This window comes from Ovis canadensis, chromosome 3, assembly GCF_042477335.2.
Source record: "Ovis canadensis isolate MfBH-ARS-UI-01 breed Bighorn chromosome 3, ARS-UI_OviCan_v2, whole genome shotgun sequence".
NCBI classification, from domain to species: domain Eukaryota; kingdom Metazoa; phylum Chordata; class Mammalia; order Artiodactyla; family Bovidae; genus Ovis; species Ovis canadensis.
The window spans coordinates 118,320,894-118,344,915 of record NC_091247.1 but is presented as its reverse complement, the minus strand read 5'-3'; the positions used below and the strand labels follow the sequence as shown (position 1 = coordinate 118,344,915).

Genomic DNA, 24,022 nt, shown 5'->3' with positions numbered 1-24,022 from the left:
TAACAGAGAAAGCAACTGATCTTCACTAACATTTACCAGTCTTCACTGCTTTAATGCTCGCCTACCCTGGCTCCGTGCTGGCTCCGTGCTGCGTATGTACACACACACACACACACACAGACACACAGACACACACACACACACACACACACACAGGAATGTTCATGAGAATGATTCATAGTAATTTCAAGAGAAGTTTCCTTGGGGAGAGAAGGAAAAAAGGATGCTGAGCAACCTGCAGCATTACAGCAAAATGTTAGCACCTGCTTAATCTGACAGTTATATTCTTCTCTATATTTATCTGGAGGATTAAAACATTTCAAAATTTAAATAAATGTTTTAAAAGGTAGAAATCATAGACCGCACACATAGAGGGTATTTGAGGAATAAAGAAAGGAGGTTTTTTCCTTAAGAGGAGAGATGCTGGAGTACGTTTGCTGGTGGAAAGCATGCATTAGAGTGTGAGGTTAATGACAAAGGAGAGAAAGAATATATTAATAGCAGCAAGGTTTGAAAGGAAGAGTTAATGCAGAGCAGTGTAACTGGCCTGGTGAAGAGAGCCAGCAGGGTGTGCTTTGCTTTCTGACTGTGTGAGGCAGGGTGGCAGTGGACTGAGGACTTCAGGGAGTTTGCCTCTCCATGAAAGCAATGAAAAAACTGGCGCTATCAACGTTTGGGGCTTTTCCAAACAGTTCTTCTCACTGGTAAAGAATCCACCTGTAATGCAGGGGATGCGGGTTCAATCCCTGGGTCGGGAAGATCCCCTGGAGAAGGAGATGGCAACCCACTCCAGTATTTTTGCCTGAAAAATCCTGTGGACAGAGGAGCCTCGTGGGCTACCATCTATGGCATCACAAGAGTCAGAAACGACTCAGCAACTAAACAACATCAAATTTTTCAGAATCTAGGGGGAAAACAGTTAACAACACTTTCAGCTACCGAAGGTATCTTTGGTCAAGAAAAACAGGAAGACTTTCAGGAAGAACAGAGGACTTTAAAATACCATACTCCCACACTTCCCTGGCGGTCCAATGGTAAGAAACAGCCTGCCAATACACGGGACAGGGGTTCAATCCCTGGTCTGGGAAGATCCCACGTGCTGCAGGGCAACGACGCCCATGGCCCACAACTCCTGAAGACTGCAGGCTCCAGTGCCTGCGCTACACAGCAAGAGGCACCACCATGATGAGAAGCCGGGGACCCCAGCCAGAGGATGCCCACTGTCACAGCCAGAGAGAACCCCCCACGGTCACAGCCAGAGAGGACCCCCCACCTGCCACAGCCAGAGAGGACCCCCCACGGTCACAGCCAGAGAGGACCCCCCACCTGCCACAGCCAGAGAGGACCCCCACGGTCACAGCTAGACAGGACCCCCCACGGTCACAGCCAGAGAGGACCCCCCACCTGCCACAGCCAGAGAGGACCCCCACGGTCACAGCTAGAGAGGACCCCCCACCTGTCACAGGCAGAGAGAACCCCCACGGTCACAGCCAGAGAGGACCCCCACCTGCCACAGGCAGAGAGGACCCCCCACGGTCACAGCCAGAGAGGACCCCCCACGGTCACAGCCAGAGAGGACCCCCCACCTGTCACAGCTAGACAGGACCCCACCGCCACAGCTAGAGAGGACCCCCCACTGTCACAGGCAGAGAGGACCCCCCACTGTCACAACTAGAGAAAGCCCTCACCCAGCAACGAAGACCTGGCAAGGCTAGAAATAATAAATAAACAAAAATCTTTAAAAAATACCACAGTCCCATCCTCTGCTTCCAGCAACCTTGAAAAAAATGTTATATTCCTGGTACTGGTATCACAGTGAGCAGAACAGGACAGGAGTTCTCACAAAGCCTCATTCCCAATGAGGAGTCATTACTTCAACTACATGGTGGTTCCTTGGAAAAGTCTACTTGAAAGGCTTATCAACTGGACCTCACCCAGAAACAGATGTCAAAGAAGAAGACAACTCCAACAAAAAACTTACTGTGTTGCCTTAACTATGTCCCATGTGCTATAATCGTCAATATGAGTTTTCCGTCCCAGGGGTTCACCATATCCATGGTTATAATGGCTCTGAGGTTTGATTTCCTGTTAAAGAAAAAAAAATTACACAGAAGAAATGAGAAAAGTACAGAAAATACTTCAGTATTTTACTACTGCTTCTGTGCTGTTTGAAGAATGTTCATAATTTAAAATATTAACTTTATGCTGAAGTCCATACTCTTCAGAGAAAAAGCATGTTCAAACAGATATACCCCTTACACAAACTCTAAATAAACAGCTGTAAGACTTTAAATTAGTGACAAATTAGTCACTGCAATTTATCTTTACCTCCACAGAACTCTACTTCTTCATTAAATCAACTCTCACTCTCTCTGACCAATTTTTCTATTATTCCAGCATAACCTCCAGCTCTACATCAAAACTTTCATCACCTGCCAAATAAAAACTAAGGTCCTAAAAAAGGAAGCCAGGACAGTATTTTATTAATCTCAGATATCGCCTTTCCTTATACTCCTTCATGCTGAGAGCTTGTTAAGCATCTAGCAGGTGAAGACAGAAAAGCGGGAGCACTCAGTCACTTAGTCATGTCTGACTCTTTGTGACCCCAGACAGTAGGCCATTAGGCGCCTCTGTCCATGGGATTTTCCAGGCAAGAATACTGGAGTGGGCTGCCAGTTCCTACTCCAGGGGCTCCTTCTGTTGCAGGGATTGAACCCTTGTCTCCTGCACCTCCTGCTTTGACAGGCAGATTCTTTACTACCACACCACCTATAAATTCACTTAAGCAATCCTAAAATGTCAACATCCTTAAAGAAACTAATTTTTAAATAAAAATTTAAACAGCCTTATAGAATATTATCAATATATCCATTTAAAGCTTATATACTATGTGCAACTTTCTATTTAAAATACAAAATTTGCTATGCATAGTCAATTTCTTCAGCATACAGCACTAAGATCCAATTACTTCTATATGAAAACAGAAAAATTGAGCACATTTGGCTCTATCATCCATTCAAATCTCTATGATTCTGATATTTTTCTCTTATAGGTGCACACACATGCAAATGAAAAGATAAGGTATAACAAGATATTTGGAAAGAATTAAATCCTTAGAATAATTCATTTTTTCTTGGCCACTGAAATTTAGTAATACAAATTTAATGGTAGTTCATTGGAGGAAAAAAGGCTATTATCTTCAGCTCACTTTAGCCATTCAACTTGTGAAAAATTCCAAAACTGATTTGTCTGGGCCATACATTTAGAAGAGTATCAATAATATTACTGAATATTTTCAACAACAAAAAATTTAAAAGTTTCACAAAACTAAATTCTGCTTAACATAACCTTTCAACAAAGAAAGCTTAGTTCCTTAAGAAAATGCTATCACCAATATTAAAATACAACCATAACAATCACAAATACATATTTGCAGAAAAAGAAGATAGACATCAGTCTTAAGCCAAGATCCACAACATACATACTACATACAGTTTATTAAGTGATTTTTTTTTTTTTTGAGAGATTGTTTTTGGACTCCATTAAAGTACAACTGGTTAAATGTGAACACACGCAGGTACACGATGCTGGGTGTAAGCAACAGTCTGAATAACTGGTGGAGCTAACCAATACATGACTTAACCGGTTTAATTTTTTTTAACCTTTTCTATTCAATTTCTCCACTGAATTCCAGTTCTCAACTTCTCGGTGCTCTATATCCAGTGACACAAGATAAGACAAAGACACTTCTCGGATCAGTAACACTGATTTTCCTTTTTTCTAAATATTTTTGTATTATTCTCCCCTACCACAGGGAAAATAACTTTTTAAACTTTTTAAACTTTTTTAAACTTTTTAAACTTCTGAATTTGACTGTTCTATAGGAGTGTAAGACATCTGAAGGAAAATAAAACCCGGCCATAGTTTACAAGCAGAACAGGACAATACATTCAACAAAACATGTACTGAAAGCCTGCAAGAAACAAAACCCTCTACAGTGTACTGGGACCCACAAGCCAGGACAGGGTAAGGCCAGTGCAAAGTTTAAGAGGGTGTCAAATATTCCATAATCAAAATCTTAAAAATCAGAATGAATTATCTTTTAAAAATCAAAAAAAGACTACCCACACATCAAACTTTTAAATACAGACATCACTAGTAGTATTGCTCACTGCTGTTCCTTTGTACCAGGCTCCACTGCGGCTCTTTGACACTGTCCACGGGGTTCTGCTGTTAAACTGCTGTGTTCAAACTGGTCACCAAATCTGGAAAAATCAGCTGTGGCCACAGGACTGGAAAAGATCAGTTTTCATTCCAATCCCAAGGGAAGGAAATGCCAAACAACATTCAAACTACCATACAATTGTACTCACTGCACAAGCTAGCAAGGTTATGCTCAAAATCCCTCAAGCTAAACTTCAGCAGTATGTGAACCAAGAACATCAAGCTGTATCACAAGCCAGATGAATCACAAGCTGGAATCAAGACTTCCCAGGAGAAATATCAACAATCTCAGATATGCAGATAATACCACTCTGATGTCAGAAAGCAAAGAGGAACTAAAGAGCCTCCTGATGAGGGTGAAAGAAGAGTGTGAAAAAGCTGGCTTAAAGCTCAACATGCAAAAATCTAAGACCAAGCCATCCAGTCTCATCACTTCACGGCAAACAGATGGGGGAAAACTGGTAGCATTTTATTTTCTTGGGCTCCAAAATCACTGCACACGGTGACTGCAGCCATGAAATTAAAAGACGCTTGCTGCCTGGAAGGAAAGCTATGACAAACCTAGACAGCATATTAAAAAGCAGAGACATCACTTTGCCGACAGAGGTTGGTATAGTCAAAGCTATGATTTTTCCAGCAGTCATGTAGGGATATGAGTCTTGGACCATTACGGAGGCTGAGTGCCGAACTGATGCTTTCAAACTGCGGTGCTGGAAAAGACTCTTGAGAGTCCCTTGGACTGCAAGGAGATAGAACCAGTCAATCCTAAAGGAAATCAACCCTGAATATTCATTGGAAGGACTGTTGCTGAAGCTCCAATACTTTGGCCACTTGATATGAAGAGCCAACTCACTGGAAAAGCCCCTGACGCTGGGAAAGATTGAAGGCAAAAGGAGAAGGGGGTGGCAGAGGATACGATGGGTTAGATAGCACCACCAACTGAATGGACACGAATCTGAGCAAACTCGAGGAGTCAGTGGAGGACAGAGGAGCCTGGCGTGCTTTACAGTTCACGGTTCAGTCGCTAAGTTGTGTCGCTTACGGTTGCTTAAGGTCACAGAGGGGGACACAACTTAGCGCCTGAGCAGCAACCAACCACGGCGGCTTGGATCAGCATCGCCAAGCAAGATGCACACACCCAGCAAGGTCTGATGCTCTCCAGGCCTCTACAAACCAGAGTGGAAGGACAAAGGAGATGAGATGCAAAGGCAGAGAGTAGAAGCAAGAGCTAAGCTAAGACCTAAAGACAGACAACACAAGGACCAAAAAGTAATAATATAACTTTAAAACCTATGTACACATGAAAATCTGCTAGGGCAAACTGCTGTTCTTTCTCTTACTAAGGACAAACATGTTCTTTTACAGGCAAATAACAAATATTCATTAAATAAAATAAATATCTTTTTAAGGCTTACTACTGTAATACTTTCATGTGATTTTAATTTCATTTTTATAAAAACCCCAGAGACCTGTTTTTATATATGATTAAACTGTATTCTCAGTTTATCTTCTGTCCATTTTATCCCACTGACAGTGCCAAATGTGATATTCTAATATACCAGAAATCAGACTTTTTTCCAGTAACATTTAAAAGTTAAACCTGTAACCAGTATTTGTTTTATCATAGTTATCTGATTTTTATTTAATTTCCTACTTTTTAGTAAAGGAAATAAGATTTTTTCAAAGATGGTTTTACATATATCCCTAGAGCAATTCTTAAGAGGTAGAGCTACTCCCACTAAAGAGGTAGAGGAAAGGGTGTTCAACCAACTCTCCAACCTGTTTTACTTAAAAAAAAAAAAAAAGTAATAATATAGAATTTAAATTATTTTTCTCATTTTAAATCACACTGGAAACTGACTCATTTCTGGAACTAGTACCCTGCCAATCTGACATGACAACGTCCTCTATCAAGATAAACACCACTATCACTAGGTCCAGGAGCAACAGCTGTGATTTTTAAACTTTAAAAATATAAAATAAAAAATAATATGCTAACGTAAACAAATATCACCCATAAATGTATCAGTTTAGTTCAGTCGCTCAGTCGTGTCTGACTCTTTGCGACCCCATGAATCGCAGCACGCCAGGCCTCCCTGCCCATCACCAACTCCCGGAGTTCACTCAGACTCACATCGATCGAGTCAGTGATGCCATCCAGCCATCTCATCCTCTGTCGTCCCCTTCTCCTCCGGCCCCCAATCCCTCCCAGCATCAGAGTCTTTTCCAATGAGTCAACTCTTTGCATGAAGTGGCCAAAGAACTGAAGTTTCAGCTTCAGCATCAGTCCTTCCAAAGAACACCCAGGGCTAATCTCCTTCAGAATGGACTGGTTGGAGCTCCTTGCAGTCCAAGGGACTCTCAAGAGTCTTCTCCAACACCACAGTTCAAAAGCATCAATTTTCTGGCCCTCAGCCTTCTTCACAGTACAAATCTCACATCCATACATGCCCACTGGAAAAACCATAGCCTTGACTAGACGGACCTTTGTTGGCAAAGTAATGTCTCTGCTTTTGAATATGCTATCTAGGTTGGTCATAACTTTTCTTCCAAGGAGTAAGCGTCTTTTAATTTCATGGCTGCAGTCACCATCTGCAGTGATTTTCGAGCCCCAAAACATAAAGTCTGATACTGTTTCCACTGTTTCCCCATCTATTTCCCATGAACTGATGGGACCAGATGCCATGATCTTAGTTTTCTGAATGTTGAGCTTTAAGCCAACTTTTTCACTCTCCCCTTTCACTTTCATCAAGAGGCTTTTTAGTCCCCCTTCACTTTCGGCCATAAGGGTGGTGTCATCTGTACATCTGAGGTTATTGATATTTCTCATGGCAATCTTGATTATAAATGTATAGATAATATTAATTTTTAATTATAAATGTGTTATTATATATCAGATAAATTTTCAACATACAGATATTTAATAACACTTTAGAATCTTATAATTTTTCCTTGATTTGAATGAAAACCAAGAAGGAATTTAATTGGTTTCTCTGCCAAGGAAAGTAGTACTGATTTCAGAATACACACGTGGGTCATCGCAGCTTTTGAGAGCACACTTACTCCGCTAGAAGCAGCACAGTATAACAAAAAAGCCCTTGACTGGGAGACTGCTGAACTGAAAGCCTGCCACTCTCCTATCTAGGCTGCAGCCCAGCAAGGCAATTAACTACGGCAGGGCTCAGGTCCCTTGTCAGCAGAGACAGCAAGTGAGTGAGATGAGCCCAGAGTTCACCGAGGGCCCTCAAGGACCACACCAGGGCACCCAAGAGCGCGATGGGTTCAGCTCCACTCAACTCACTCCCTTCTTAAACAAAGCACTTTATTATTTAGCCTCTTTAGATATATGGGAATTTACATAGTATGTCTTTAATAAAAAAAGATTCAGCTGCTTTTAAAAAAACTAGATCAGAAGTCCTCCAAGATCCCTTCTAAGGCTAACACACAATGAAATTATTTTACATATTGGAATAAAGCAATTACAGACACTAAAAAGAGTCTTAAAGGTACCTAAATTGACAGACAAAGGTTTTTTATAGTCCTAGGACTGCTGAACAGAACTGGCAGGAGAGAAAGCATCTCCAAACCTTGCTGCTGAAAGAGCTGACAGGAACGAGAACTGTGACAAGCTCAGCTGCCATACACTGCTGCTAAGAGAAATCAGTAGGATATAACAGACACCAGCCTGCACATCAAGACGACAGGACTCCACATGTGCATGCTCAGCTGGGTCTGACTCTTTGCAACCCCATGGATTATAATCCACCCGGCGCCTCTGTCCGTGGGATTATCCAGGCAAGAATAGGGGAATGGGTTGCCATTTCCTTCTCCAAGGGATCTTCCTGACCCAGGGAATGAACCGGAGTATCCTGCAGTGGCAAGTGAATTCTTTACCACTAAGCCACATGGGAAGCCCCAATAGGCTCCATCTGTTCAGTTCAGTCGCTCAGTCATGTCTGACTCTTTGCGACCCCATGGACTGCAGCACGCCAGGCTTCCCCGTCCATCACCAATTCCCAGAGTTTACTCAAATTCATGTCCATTGAGCTGGTGGTACCATCCAACCATCTCATCCTCTGTCATCCCCTTTTCCTCCTGCCTTCTATCTTCCCCAGGATCAGGGTCTTTTCCAAGGAGTCAGTTCTACACATCAGGTGGCCAAAGTATTGGAGTTTCAGCTTCAACATCAGTCCTTCCAATGAATATCCAGGACTGATTTCCTTTAGGATTGACTGGCTGAATCTCCTTGCTGTCCAAGGGACTCTCAAGAGTCTTCTCCAACACCACAGTTCAAAAGTATCAATTCTTCACTGCTCAGATTTCTTTACAGTCCAACTCTCACATCCATATATGACTACTGGAAAAACCATAGCTTTGACTAGACGGACCTTTATCAACAAAGTAATGTCTCTGCTTTTTAATATGCTGTCTAGGTTGGTCATAGCTTTTCTTCCAAGGAGCAAGCATCTTTTAATTTCATGCCTGCAGTCACCATCTGCAGTGATTTTGGAGCCCCAAAAATAATGCCTGTCACTGTTTCCATTGTTTCCCCATCTATCTGCCATGAAGTGATGGGACCAGATGCCATGATATTAGTTTTCTGAATGTTGAGTTTTAAGCCAGCTTTTTCACTCTCCTCTTTCACTTTCATCAAGAGGCTCTTTAGTTCTTCTTCACTTTCTGCCGTAAGGGTGGTGTCATCTGCATATCTGAGGTTATTGATATTTCTACCAGCAATCTTGATTCCAGCTTGTACTTCTTCCAGCTCAGCATTTCTCGTGATGTACTCTGCATATAAGTTAAATAAGCATGGTGACAATACACAGCCTTGATGTACTCCTTTCCCAATCTGGAACAAGTCTGTTGTTCCACGTTCAATTCTTCATTGTCAACAAAAGAGTCCAAAATGCAGAAATTGGACGCAATCTCAAAAACAACAGAATGATCTCTGTTCGTTTCCAAGGCAAACCATTCAATATCACAGCAATCCAAGCCTATGCCCCGACCAGTAATGCTGAAGGAGCTGAAACTGAACAGTTCTATGAAGACGTACAAGATCTTCTAGAAATAACACCCCCAAAAGATGTCCTTTTCATTATAGGGGACTGGAATGCAGAAGTAGGAAGTCAAGAGACATCTGGAGTAACAGGCAAATTTGGCCTTGGAGTATAAAACAAAGCAGGTCAAAGGCTAACAGAGTTTTGCCGAGAGAATGCACTGGTCATAGCAAACACCCTCTTCCAATAACACAAGAGAAGACGCTACACATGGACATCACCAGATAGTCAACACCGAAATCAGATTGATTATATTCTTTGCAGCCAAAGATGGAGAAGCTCTATACAGTCAGCAAAAACAAGACCAGGAGCTGACTGTGGCTCAGATCATGAACTCCTTATTGCCAAATTCAGACTCAAACTGAAGAAAGTAGGGAAAACCACCAGACCATTCAGATACGACCTAAATCAAACCCCTTATGATTATACAATGGAAGTGACAAACAGATTCAAGGGATCAGATCTGATAGAGTGCCGGAGGAACTATGGATGGAGGTTCGTGACACTGTACAACAGACTCCATAATATGTGTTTATCCACATGCCTGGGTGGATAGCTAACAAACGAATTATTAAGTGTGTGCAATCTAGTTAACTTTTAAAGAATGCTAGACCTATTAAATTCATTTAAAAGACAGATGGAGGCAGCACTGACCAAAGAATCCTCTGTGGCACAGTACTTTATCACCCCCCAGATACAGATGCTTTTATAAGTGCTCTTTAAGAAAAGGTGCTCCCAGAACTGGTTCAATGGTAGAGCGTCTCTGAAAGAATGAACATGCAAAGAGTAAGTTCAGGAATGCTCAGAAAGAACGTAAGGGCAGGGACTTGTCCTATCATTAATTACAACAGATCAGAAAGCAAGCCAGTGGAAACTAGGAGCGCTGCAGTACCAGGGCAGTGGGGAAAGCTGGAAGAGTGAGACCTGGGATCAGGAAGGAAAGGCGTGTTATTCAGCAAACGGTTGTGCATGCACGCTCAGTCATCCCCAACTCTTTGCGATCCCATTAGGCTCCTCTGTTCACGGAATTTTCTGGGCAAGAATACTGGATTGGGTCGCTATTTCCTTCTCAAGGGGATCTTCCCAACCCAGGGACCGAACCCATGTCTCTCGTGTCTTCTGCAACGGCAGGCAGATTCTTCACTACTGTGCCACCTGGGATCCCCTAGAACATCTGACTGAGTAAATGGTATAAGCGGACAAACCAGCCATTTAGGATTTTTAAAAAAGAAATTCAACAAGCTCCAACACAAAACGGTGATGTCTGTGACAGGAAAACGCCAACAAATACAGCCAAGGATATAGTCTGTTTAATGGCAGATGATGCTGAAACCTGTCTGAAAAGGCAGTGCCACACAAAGCAGAATTCAGAGCAGCATGCTCCCAGGGGGAAGCTTCCCGGTCAGGAACATACTCCCTGAGAACACCCAGGGAGATGGCGACACCACTCTCCGAGTGAGAGAAGCACGCACCCGCCTGTTCGCAGGGCGTCTCGCTGCCCTTCTGGACGCTCCCATCCTGGACACACGACCATGTGTTTGCTGCTTACCAGGTCCAAGCAGTAACTTGTTCAAAAGAGCTCTAGGGCTTTCCTGAGTGATCAATGCAAGACCAGGGGAGCTGCAGACCAACTCCCCAGGCTTCCCAGATAAGTGGCGATCAGGCCTCAGGACCAGGCCTCAGTCTGCCTAAGGAGTCCTCCTCTAAGATTTCCATCTCATTCCTCACATTAGACAACTTCCAATCGGATTAAAGATTTAAATGTAAGAATATCAGTAATAATCGTTCTAATGGTTAAAAAAAAAAGCTCTGAGAAAAGCATAAGTAACAACACATTTGAAAAATGGGCAAAGAATACGAAGATAATTCAAAGAGGGCAAAACACAATGGCAAATACACTATGAAAAGACACTATAATTCTCAGTTACTATCAATGTATTTCCAAACTAAGAGAGAGAAAGAGAGAGAGAGAACTGGAGCAGAGAATCAATTCAATGAACTCCTACGGCACATACATGTTACCTACAACACGCGTGTTCCCTGCCTGCCTTTGGGGCACTAACTCATATACGTGGGTGCACTAGGAAACCAGCAGGGCCTCACCATGTGCGAACGCCAGGGCTTCACTGTACGCTGATGAGCTGCACTGTGCAAATGTCTGCTGTCGGGTGTCACCGTAACGGGGTGACCTGAATCAAGAAGCCAACTGTATTTAATTATATAATCTGGAGCTGCTCAAATTTATTTCTATAAGATGTATAGAACAATACCGAGGGTTACTGACAAGAAGCACCAAGGAAAGAACATCTCTATGCATAATTGACTTATTTTTAACGCCTAACCAAAACTGATGAGCCAAATGTGAGACCTTCTTAGAACCTAGGTAGTGATGAACGAAATTCTAGGAGTATCATAAGGATTTTTTTTAAAAGATTAAACAATGAAAGGACAGCACAAGCATAAAACATACAAACAAGTGAACAGTGAAGGATAAAGAAAAGTAATAGCCACCACAAAATTATAAAATAACTTTCTTCTAAAAATATATCTAATTAACAGTGCCACTCAAGACAGAATTTCTCACTCATCCATTTGATGCACCCTCTTTAAGGGAAGACTGGACAAAAATGATTTGGTAGTACAATGGAAAGAGCTCACATCAATTCTTCAGTTAGAGGCCTCTTACATAGTGTGATCCGCTGTGGCCCCTGACCCCCGGTTAAGAGAAAACGACTTTCACTTTTGAAAACAGACCAACTGGAGGTTTAAGTTCTCTTTACGCTGCAGAACCACCACTGTCTCAAACTTGCTTTGCTTGCTTCCAACAGATTTTACACGAGGAGAATATTTATCAGCTTCTATAAAAAGCTGATTTTCACTTCATTTCCTTCTAGCATTAATCTATATTTAAACACATGTATATGACAATATACATAAATCTGCATTTTTTTCCTTCCACAGACATTTGATAAACAAATGCCTATACGTGTATTTTTCTCCCTCTCTTAAAAAAAAGCAACTTTATTTTTAGGATTTTTATTTAGGATAGTTTAAGATTTACAAAACCAACGAAGAGTCCCCATATTTCTTCCACACACCCAGTTTCCACTATTACTAACACCTAACATTACTATGGTACAGTTGTTCTAATTCAATCAACATTACCATTAATTGAGGTCCATATTTTATTCAGATTGTCTTAATTTTTAGGCAATGTCCTTTTTCTGTCCCAGGATTCTGTCTAGGGTGTCACATTAAAGTTGTCACGGCTCCCTAGGCTGTTCTTGGGTATGACAATCTCTCAAACTTTCCTTATTCTTGATGACCCTGATGAGTATGTGTTTTGTTTTAGGGCTTTCCTCATAGCTCAGCTGGTAAAGAATCCGCCTACAATGCAGGAGACCCTGGTTCAATTCCTGGGTCAAGAAGATCTGCTGGGGAAGGGATATGCTACCTGCTCCAGTATTCTTGGGCTTTCCTTGTTGGCTCAGCTGGTAAAGAATCACCTGCAATGTGGGAGACCTGGGTTCAATCCCTGGGATGGGAAGATCCCCTGGAGAAGGGAAAAAGGCTACCCACTCCAGTATTCTGGCCTTGAGAATTCCACAGACTGTATAATCTATGGGGTCGCAAAGAGTCAGACACAACTGAGCAACTCTGACTTTCTTTCACTTTCATGTGTTTTTAAAATGTGTTAGCTTTTAATGCAGAGAAGGCAATGGCACCCCACTCCAGCACTCTCGCCTGGAGAATCCCATGGACAGAGGAGCCTGGTGGGCTGCAGTCCATGGGGTCATGAAGAGTTGGACACGACTGAGCGACTTCACTTTCACTTTTCACTTCCATGCATTGGAGAAGGAAATGGCAACCCACTCCAGTGTTCTTGCCTGGAGAACCCCAGGGACGGGGGAGCCTAGTAGGCTGCCATCTATGGGGTCGCACAGAGTCAGACACGACTGAAGCGACTTAGCAGCAGCAGCTTTTAATATAACCTAATTTTGTAAACTTCCTTCAACAGTGCTATATAATCTTTATTTGCCCAAATATTTATATATCTTTATGTCGTCTGTAATCACAGTATTCATTTATTTTATACTCTTCCCTTTACATTTTCTCTTAAAATGACTACTATTAAAAAGACAAGATATAACAAACGTCGGAGACGATGGGAAAAAAGGAGACCCTTGCACACTGTTGATGGGACTGTAAACTGAAACAATCACTTATGGAAAATAGTATGGAGATTCCTCAAAAACTTAAGACTGGAATTACCACGTGACTACACTATACTTAGACTGACCAGGTTAATTTTGGAGGAATCTGATGGGTAAGAAATTGTATCTTGTTTTCATCTGCATTTCCCTGAAGCAAACTGAAAAAAAATTCATCTAGAATATCGATCCTGCTGAATAGTCACCAAGTCAACCACTGGATGTAGCAATATAGATTTCCTGTTACTTTGACAAGGTAGGGGCACACACCAGACCACAACTGATTAAGGAGAAGATGGAAGGAAAGAGGGACAGCAAGTACAGGCAAATCTTTGGAGTTTTGATACAAGGAACAGCAAAGAAGTAGGGCAGTAGGCAGAAAAGAAGTGGAATCAAAGGAAAACACAGTTTGGGTTTTCAGATTTTTTTTAGGATGGGTGAAATGACTGCTAGCAGAAATGATCTGGTAGAGTCAGAAACTGATGAGGTAGAAGTAGGAACAGAGAACTGCTGGAGAGACGCCGGAAGTGGGCATGAGAGGACAGAAATTATCGTAGACGAACATATGCAGTACTTCTGTACTAAAAAACACAGAACACTGATGAGAAATCAAAGAAGATCTAAATAAATAGGCAGACGTACCATATTTATGGACTGGAAGACTAGAAACGGTTAAGACGTCAATTTCCCCCACACGGATAGATAAATTTAAGGCAAGTTCTATCAAAATCCCAGCAAGATGTTCTGTATGTATATATAACACTATTCTATTAATAAAACTTATATGCAGGGCTTCCCAGGTGGGAGTCTCTGAGTTGGGAAGATTCCCTGGAGGAGGAAACAGCAACCCACTCCGGTATTCCTGCCAGGAAAACCCCATGGACAGAGGAGCCTGGTGGGCTACAGTCTATGGGGTCGCAGCGAGCCGGACACCACTGAGTGCATACCCAAAATTTATATGGCAAGGCAGCTAAAACAGCTAAGATAATTTCAAAAATTAAAAAAGGAACTGCACAAAGCAGCAGCCTGTTCAAGACCTAGTGCCTAGCTCCAACAATCAAGACTGTGTAGTGCTGGGTGACAGACAGACACATACATCAATGAAACAGGATCCAGAACCCAGAAATGAAAACATACAAATATGCTCTCCTGATTTCTGACAATAACATAAAAGCAATTCAATGGAAGGATGATAAACTTTTCAATAAATGGTGCTAGAGCAGCTGGACATTTATGGGGCGTGGCGGGGGGGCAGGGGAGGGTGGGAATGTTCAACCTAATTTTCACATTTCATACAAAAAAAAACTCAAAATTGATCCTGAACTTAAACATAAATGTTACAAGTAAAACCATAAACTGTCTGAACAAGAAAAAGGAAAAAAAAAAAAAAACTCTTGGATCTATTGCTAGGCAAAGAGAACTTAACATCAAAAGCACAATCCATAAAAGGAAAAATTTATAAACTGAAATTAATCAGAATTTAAATATATATATGGTCTCAGTGAGTCTTCCCTGGTGGCTCAGATGGTAAAGCGTCTGCTTGTGATGCAGGAGACCTGGGTTCGATCCCTGGGTTGGGAAGATCCCCTAGAGAAGGAAGCGGCAACCCACTCCAGTACTCTTGCCTGGAAAATCCCATGGACGGAGGAGCCTCGTAGGCTACAGTCCATGAGGTCGCAAAGAGTCGGACACGACTGAGCGACTTCACTTTCACTTTCACTTCATGGTCTCAGAAAGACCCAGTTATGGCTACCCTGGCGGTTCAGATGGTAAAGGATCTGCCTGCAATGCAGGAGACCACGGTTGCAATGCCTGGGTCAGGCAGATCCCCTGGAGAAGGGAATGGCAACCCACTCCAGTATTCTTGCCTGGAGAATCCCTCGTGGGCTACAGTCCATGGGGTCACAAAGAGTCGGACACGACTGAGTGACTTCCACTGTCAAGTTTAATCAACTTTCACAAACAAGCTTCAGGCTGAGAAAAAATATTTGCAAACCGTAACAAAAGACTAGGGCCTAGGGTATTAAAAACAAAAAACAAACTTCTCAAAACTCAACAGTAAAACAATTTTAAAAAAACTGGAAAGGGACACTGTTACGGCTGAACTGTGTCCCCCCAAATCCATCTGCGGAAGCCCGAACAGGTCAAGTTAAAATGACGTCATCAAGGCGGGCCCTAATCCAGCGTGACTGGCGTCCCGTCAGTCGCACCCGACTCTGCGATACCGTGAACTGTAGGCTCCTCTGTCCATGATCCCACGGACATGCCAGGCTCCGCTGCCCATGAGACTCTCCAGGGAGGATACTGGAATAGGTATTTCCTACTCCAGGGAGAAAATCTGGACATGCCGACACCAGAGATACGTATACACTCAGAAACAGACACGCGGGGGACACAGCAAGAGGGCTGCCATCTGCTAAGCAGAGTGACACCTCAGAAGAAACCACACCTGCCAACCTTGTTCCTGGATTCCTTGCTTCCAGAACTAAATAAAGGAGAAAATAAATTCCCATCATTTAGGACATTTCATACGTGATATTTTGTCATGGTGGCTCTAGCAAACTCACACAAAGAAATACTTAACTCAGGAAGATACAGATGGCAAATAAGCACTTTGAAAACAAAGTCAGCATCGTTAGCTGTTAGGGAAACGTAAATTAACAACATAATGACTTACCATCACATACCTATTAAAATGGGCTAAAATTAAAAAGTGACCACACCAAATGCTGGAAAGGAGGCAGAGAGATCAGATTACTCATACACCACTGAGTTGGTTGGAATGTAAAACGTACAGCCACTCCAGAAAACAGTCTGACAGTTTCTTAAAAATTTTAACATACAACTATCATATGGCCCAGTAACAGTACTCTTACGTATTTATCCTAGGGAAATGAAAAACTCAACGTTTACACGGGATCTTTACACAAACACTTAAAGCAGCTTTATTTATAATAACCCCAAACTGGAAACAATGCGGATGTATATCCACATCCTACCCAGTAAGAAGCAATGAACTACTGATACATGCTAAAACCTGGATGAATCTCCAAACTGTTATGCTAAATGAAAAAAGCCAGTCTCACAGGGATTTCATTTAAAAAACATTCTTTACATTACAAAATTATAGAAATGGGAGAATAGGTTGGTATGGGTATACAAAGGCAATATGAAAGATCTTTCTGGTGATAAAAATATCCTGTAACTTCAATGATTCTATATCAACTTCTCGGATTCGATATGATAATTTTGCAAGGTGTTACCATTTGAAAAACCTATATAAAAGGGTACACAGAATCTCTCTGCATTTTTTCTTGCAACGACATGTGAATCTATAATTATGTCCACGTAAAAATTTTTTAATTCAAAGAAAATCATTAACTTAAAACGTTTAAAATGTGTAATTTATAAATACAATATGCCTCAATAAAAATAGCTATGTGGTTAAAAAAAACAGCTTTAAAGGATATAAATTAAAACAAAAACTATACAGACCAGTGTTGTCCCACAGAACTTTCTGCAATTACTGATACATTCTATATTTCTGTGCTATCTATAATAGTAGTCACTAGCCACACATGGCTAATAAAACACTGAAAATGTGACTAATATAACTGAAAAACTCAAATTTTTATTTTACTCATTTTAATCAGTTTAAATAGCCACAGGCCATTGGTGGCTGCCAGAATGGATAAGGCAGATCTAGACACTTTATAATGGGAAAGGTCATTATGTGCTAAGATGAAACTATGGCAAACGTGTCTTCAGAAAAAAGTGTGAATTTTATAGCACTGTATGATACCAGTAGGGTTTCCTGGGGAGCGCAGAGGTAAAGAGTCCATCTGCCGACGCAGGAGATGTAAAAGTCACGGGTACAGAGTCAGGGAGGTCCGCTGGAGGAGGGAACGGCAACCCACTTCAGTATTCTTGCCTGGGAAATCCCACAGTCAAAGGAACCGGGTGGGCTACAGTCCACGGGATTGCAGAGTTGGACTCTGCAACTAAGCAATAACATTCAGTTATCCTCAGGAAAAAGGAGACAAGTAAGAAAATAACAAATATTATATCAAGTGTTAAATCGAAAGCAAAACTTCCTTAGAAAATAATGTCTACATTTTATTCATGGTTATAAAAATTACAGAATTATGAATGAAGACTAATGCATATTTATAATTACAGTGCAGGGAGATAAAATCTCCAAGGCACAAACAGATTCAACAACACTGAACAATTCTCTCTCTCATAATCCTGAACAGCAGAAAGAAAGGGAAGACCGTAAAACAAGTAACACCTAACTCCGTGCCACGTGCTACTCTAAACTTTACTTAGAGGTAGGATTCCTCAGAATCAAAGACACTGTTGACTGTAATATGCACATTGTTGTCCACTGTTCAGTCATTAAATCATGTCTGACTCTGCCACCCAGTGGACTACAACATACCAAGCTGCCCTGTCCATCACCATCTCCCAGACTTTCCTCAAACTCATGTCCATTGAGTTGATGATGCCATCCAACCATCTCAATTCTGTTACCCCTTCTCCTGCCCTCCATCTTTCCTAGCATCAGGGTCTTTTCCAATGGTTGGCTATTCGATCAGAGGGCCGAAGTATTGGAGCTTCAGCTTCAGCATCAGTCCTTCCAGTTAATATTCAGGATTGATTTCCTTTAGGATTGACTGGTTTGATCTCCTTGCTGTCCAAGGGACTCTCCAAGAGTCTTCTCCAGCACCACAGTTCGAAAGCATCAATTCTTCAGTGCTCAACCTTCTTTATGGCCCAACTCTCACATCTGTACATGACTACTGGAAAAACCACAGTTTTGACTAGACGGACCTTTGTCAACAAAGTAATGTCTCTGCTTTTTAATACACTGTCTAGTTTTGTCACAGTTTTTCTTCCAAGGAGCAAGAGTCTTTTAACATCATAGATGTGGTCACCATCTGCAGTGATTTTGGAGACCAGGAAAATAATATCTACCGCTGTTTCCACTGTTTCCCCATGCATTTTGCCATGAAGTGAAGGCACCGGATGCCATGATCTTAAGTCTCTGAATGTTGAGTTTTAAGCCAGCTTTTTCACTCTCCTCTTCCACCTTCATCAAGAAGTTGTTTAATCTCTCTTTGCTTTTTGCCATTAGGGTAGCATTATCTGCATATCTGAGGTTGATATTTCTCCCAGAAATCTTGATTCCAGCTTGTGATGCACACACAAGATGCACATGGTACTGTAGTATTTAATACTGAAAAAAAATCCATGCGTAAGTAGATTCACAAAGTTCAAGCCCATGTGTTCAAGGATCAACTGTACATGACATTATGATAAAGGGATAACTATGGAAACAGCAAAAAGATCAGAGGTTGCCAGAGTTAGCAGAGAGAGAGAGGGATGAGTAGACAGAACACAGAGCATTTTTAGGGTAATGGAACTATTCTGTATGATACTGTAATAGTAGATACATGTCATTATTCATTTGTCAAAACCCATATTAAAACCTAGAAGAGAACCGGAAGTAAAGTACAGATTTTGGATGATAATGATGGGTCAATGCAGGTTCAATGACTGTAACAAACATGCCACCTCCAGTGCAAGTTGTTGACCCCTGGTATATGGGAATTCTCTGTACTTTCTGCTCTATGTTGCTGCGAACCGGAAACTATTCTAAAAATTAATCTATTAAAAAAATTTTTTATAATATCAAGGATATTTGCTATCACAGCCAGCTATTAAATCAACTGTATCATCACTATCACAAGCTGCTGCACAATACTAAAGGGGCAACTGGATTTAAGCAGCTTAAAAGTGAAAGTGAAGTCACTCAGTCGTGTCCAACTCTTTGTGACCCCGTGGACTCTAGTCCACCAGGGTCCTCTGTCCATGGGATTCTCCATGCAAGAATGCTGGAGTGGGTTGCCATTTCCTTCTCTAGGGGATCTTCCCAACCCAGAGAGGAACCCAGGTCTCCTGCATTGCAGGCAGACACTTTAACCTCTGAGCCACCAGGGAAGCCCTGAATTCAAGTTCAGTTCTGCTACTTACCACCAAGTTACCCTCTCTATGCCTCGATCCTCTCCTTTGTAAGAAGGTGTGGGAATTAAATGAATGAACATATATGCAAAACTGCTTAGGACAGTGGCCAGCTCACAGTTATAATTTGATAACTGTTAGCAATTACACTTGTGATTATCAGAAGACTGAGGAAATAACAAAAAAAGCACACAATACAATGCCTTATACCTTAAATCTCAAATTAGCATCCTTCTTCCTTCTTGTGCAAAAAAGAAAAACAAACAATAAAACTTTTCCCACATATCAAGTGTGTATCAGAGAGGGTAGGATAAAGTATGGGACTGTTTACAGTATCACCTCTGAAAGTTTTTCAAAACATACATACCACAAACCCAAATACTAAATTAGAAACTTTGAAATGTGTATATGGAAGCATAAGTCCTCCATAAGGTTCTAATAAACACACACACACAGACACATACATTCTTATTTTACCCAACCCATCTCCCGGGCTGATGGGAGATGAAATTATTGCATACCAGCAGTGAATGCGGTTTAATGCACTGAACTATATATTTTAACATAAATTTCTTGGAGTTCTTACATATTATCTAGATCGGGGCTGGCAAATAGAGCCTATAATTCAAATCTGGCCCAGCACCTAAGTTTATATATAAAGTTTTATTGAAACACAGCACACTCATTCAATCCCATATTGCCTACAACTGCTTCCATACAATCACCACTGAGCTGAGTCGCTGCTCCAGAGACTACACGGTCCACAAACTTGAAAATACTTTCTATCCGGCCTTTACAGAGAATGTTTCCCAGTCATAGTCTGGATTATTCATGCAGAATGCTATTCAGTAGCTCAACTAGAACATTTCCTGTTAACAATGAGTGCAGTGTAATTAGAGTCCCGAAGTACGTAGAAAACGAGAAGACTGGAACGAAGCAAAGAGACAGTTCTTCACATTAAGCGTGCAGAGCACAGAAACAGTTTCCCTGCAGCACTCCTTCTTAAAGGAAACTCTTCCTCCTCCGATTCCAAGCAAGAAACCTTGGCCAAGTTTACGCTCTCTCCCGTGGTCACAGGAGTGGGCACACAAACTAAGTCAGGAGGCCCTGCTTCCCCTTTCCAGCGTGGAAGGAGGAAAGACATGCAGTCCCTCTCTGATGGTCAGCCGAGGTTGTAGACATGATGCTGGCATCCATGTCCCCACTGCAGAGAACACAGAACCTACTCTGCATAAGGAGAAAATGAAGCTGAAAGGCAGGGATGAGACGAGAGAGAAGACCGTCTTGGTGACATCCTCGGCTCACGTTCCAGCTACCCTTGAGCCCAGCCCACGTGTGGGCTCTGTGAATGAGGAAACCCCCTTTCTTGCCCAAGGAGATTTTAAGAAGGCTGGTGACATTCGCAGTCCAAGGACTCTAACTAACACGACAAGCAACTCCTTCAGGCACAGAACAGTGTGTTCCTTCACTCACTCACTCATCCATTCATTTATCTTCACGAGAATGAGAATAGTTCTGGCCACCAATCTGGTTCATCCTTCAGCAAATCTTCCATAAATTAATAGATGTTCATAATTAGAAAGTTATTCTAAAAAACTGAACGAGGGTACAGTAACTTCTCAACCATTAGTTATTATTTCTCAGTTGATTGTTCCTAGTATAAAACAACTGAGAAAAAAACATAAGTTATCTGATATATATACAAAAAAACCCTGCAGGTATACTCATCCCTACTGTTTCCATCTCAACAATAATTGTTGATAATCAGAAAAATGAGCCTAAGACACTATAATATTCTGATTTATCAAAGAAAGATTCTATCATATTTAATATGTATTAACCCTAAAAAGTCAAAGTAACTCACTTGACAAATCTTCAACAACTGAGACTAAAACAAAAAATATTTTGTTAACCCTCTATAATTCAGGAAATTAAGTTTTTCATAATATCTCACAGAAAGCTCAAGTTTCACTCTACTTTCAAATTAGCTGCTTATAGCTAAGGAGAATTTAACAGTATCATCCTACAAATGTATAGTTATTGCACTGGGTGAGAATTTTACCTGCATATTTTGTAAATACAAATACTGCCTTCAATCAATTTTTCAAATTCCACAGTTTAATCTATTTGATATTTTATTCTTAAATTACCTATCTGTAACAGAATCTAATCATAACATCCTTAAGCATTACATGCCTGTTGGGAGTTCTGTTAAAGGCACACTACATCAAGATGCCTTAACTGACTAACCAACCCTAAGACACCCTTAAAGATACTCTCTAGAGGAAAGGAGGTCCACAATGCATTTAAAAATGTTAACAAAATACACACACACAGGTGCACCTTCATCTCTCCAGAGGGACCTGAAGGCCACCAATTCATCTTTTGTTATTTTATAATGACTTACTCTGTGGCCTATCAAAGCATGAAGACCATACTTAGCTTTTCAATAAACACTCTTAGATCAAAGCACACATCTTTAAGAAAACTGTTGTTTAGTCACTAAGTCATGTCCAGCTCTTTTGTGACCCCATGGACTATAGCCCACCATGCTCCTCTGTCCATGGGATTTCCCAGCAAGAATACTGGAGTGGGTTGCCATTTCCTTTTATAGGGGATCTTCCCAACCCAGGGACTGAAGCCCATGTCCCCTGCTTGGCAGGCAGATTCTTTACTATTGAGCCACCTGAGAAGCCTTTGGTGTTGGTTTAGTTGCTAAGTCATGTCTAACTCCTTTTGAGCCCATGGACTGTAGCCTGCCAGGCTCCTCTGTCCATGGGATTCTCCAGGCAAGAATATTGGAATGGGTTGCCATTTCCTTCTCCAGGAGATCTTCCCAACCCAAGGATCAAACCCAGGACCCCTGGATTGCAGGTAGATTCTTTACCAACTGAGCTATGAAAGAATGGGAAGCCCTTAAGAAAATTAAATAGTGCAAGCAAATGTTTATAATAAAAAGCTGCCTGCCCATCCTCTCTTCAAACCCCAGACAACCAATTTTCTTTATCTTAGCTACTTAGTCAGTTGTCTCAATATCTAATACATGAATACTACTCTTGCCTGGGACATTACTAACTTATCACAACATTAACAGCTAACATGCATTGTGTTACCAAGTGCCAGACACAGAACTTTACATACGTTTTCTCATTTAATTTTCACAGCAACTTCATGATATAGGGGCTATTATGTCCCCATTTTAGTCTGGGAAACTGGAACACAGTACTCTGGAACTTGCCCAGAGTCACATGGGTAGCAAGTGGAAAACTAGGATTTGAACGGAACCACTTGCAACCTATACACTCCTATATGTACCTACTGAACAGTCCACTCTTAATAAAAATTTTGTGGGTAAGTCTCACAAATTAAACAAAAACAGTGATCAAAACAGTAAGATGGCCCTTCTCACAATCAAATGTAATTTTTTTGTTCTACAGATCAGTAATTTTCAATTTTGGCTTTGCCACAGTTCATGAGGTCACCGATTAATTGCATTTTCATTTTATATATATTGAATCAGTGGTTACTATGCTTGAGGTATAGTATTTTTAAATCTAAATTATAAGTATATGGCCTATAGCTGAATTTTTGTTGAATAAAAAAAGGGATCAGATCCTAAAGACTGACAGAAAGACCTGTTTTGAAGGGAAAGAACGTGCCAGCAACCTATTAGAAAAAGAAAAGCAATTTTCAGTACTTCAGTTTAATACTCTAAACAAAGAAAAAATGAAACACTGCTGCTGCTAAGTCGCTTCAGTCGTGTCCGACTCTGTGTGACCCTATAGATGGCAGCCCACCAGGCTCCCCCGTCCCTGGGATTCTCCAGGCAAGAACACTGGAGTGGGTTGCCATTTCCCTCTCCAATGCATGAAAGTGAAAAGTGAAAGTGAAGTCGCTCAGTCGCGTCCGACTCTCTGCGATCCCATGGACTGCAGCCCACCAGGCTCCTCCATCCACGGGATTTTCCAGGCAAGAGTACTGGAGTGGGGTGCCATCGCCTTCTCCAAAAATGAGACACAAATATACACAAATGTAACGTGAGGCAATTATAACGGCTCTCCGTTTGAGCAAGAGCTGACTTAGAGCTTTGAACTGGATTGCCTAGATGATGTAGAACTTTCATCTCTTGATTGCTTCCTTTTTTTTCCCCTCAATTTCAAAACTTCGATTACTGCCGTTTCTCTAGTGTCTCAATTTTTTTTAATGCTAACTTTTTTTGCTTCACATTACATTTGTGTAAAATGAGACACAAATATACACAAATGTAATGTGAAGCAAAAAAACAGCATTAAAAAAAATGAGACACTAGAGAAAAGGCAGTAATCGAAGTTTTGAAATTGAGGGGAAAAAAAAGGAAGCAATCAAGAGATGAAAGTTCTACATCATCTAGGCAATCCAGTTCAAAGCTCTAAGTCAGCTCTTGCTCAAACGGAGAGCCTAATAATGATACTCTGAAGGGAGTATCATGGCCTCATTATATGAAAGAGCAGGGGTGGCTTACTGAGG

General features: G+C 41.4%; 1 protein-coding gene and 1 non-coding gene across 3 annotated transcripts in view; one reads left to right on the top strand and one right to left on the bottom strand.

The window, feature by feature from the left end:
- ZDHHC17 (zinc finger DHHC-type palmitoyltransferase 17) overlaps nt 1-24,022 on the bottom strand; it is a 98,940-nt gene that overhangs the window by 70,772 nt on the left and 4,146 nt on the right. For both annotated transcript variants that reach the window (XM_069584076.1, XM_069584078.1), the window contains exon 2: nt 1,982-2,085. In XM_069584076.1, coding sequence (XP_069440177.1) covers nt 1,982-2,085 — 104 coding nt within the window. The remainder of the gene's footprint in view (nt 1-1,981; nt 2,086-24,022) is intronic.
- Nucleotides 15,002-15,073, top strand: TRNAH-GUG (transfer RNA histidin (anticodon GUG)). The gene has a single exon. It is a non-coding gene; the product is annotated as a tRNA-His (tRNA).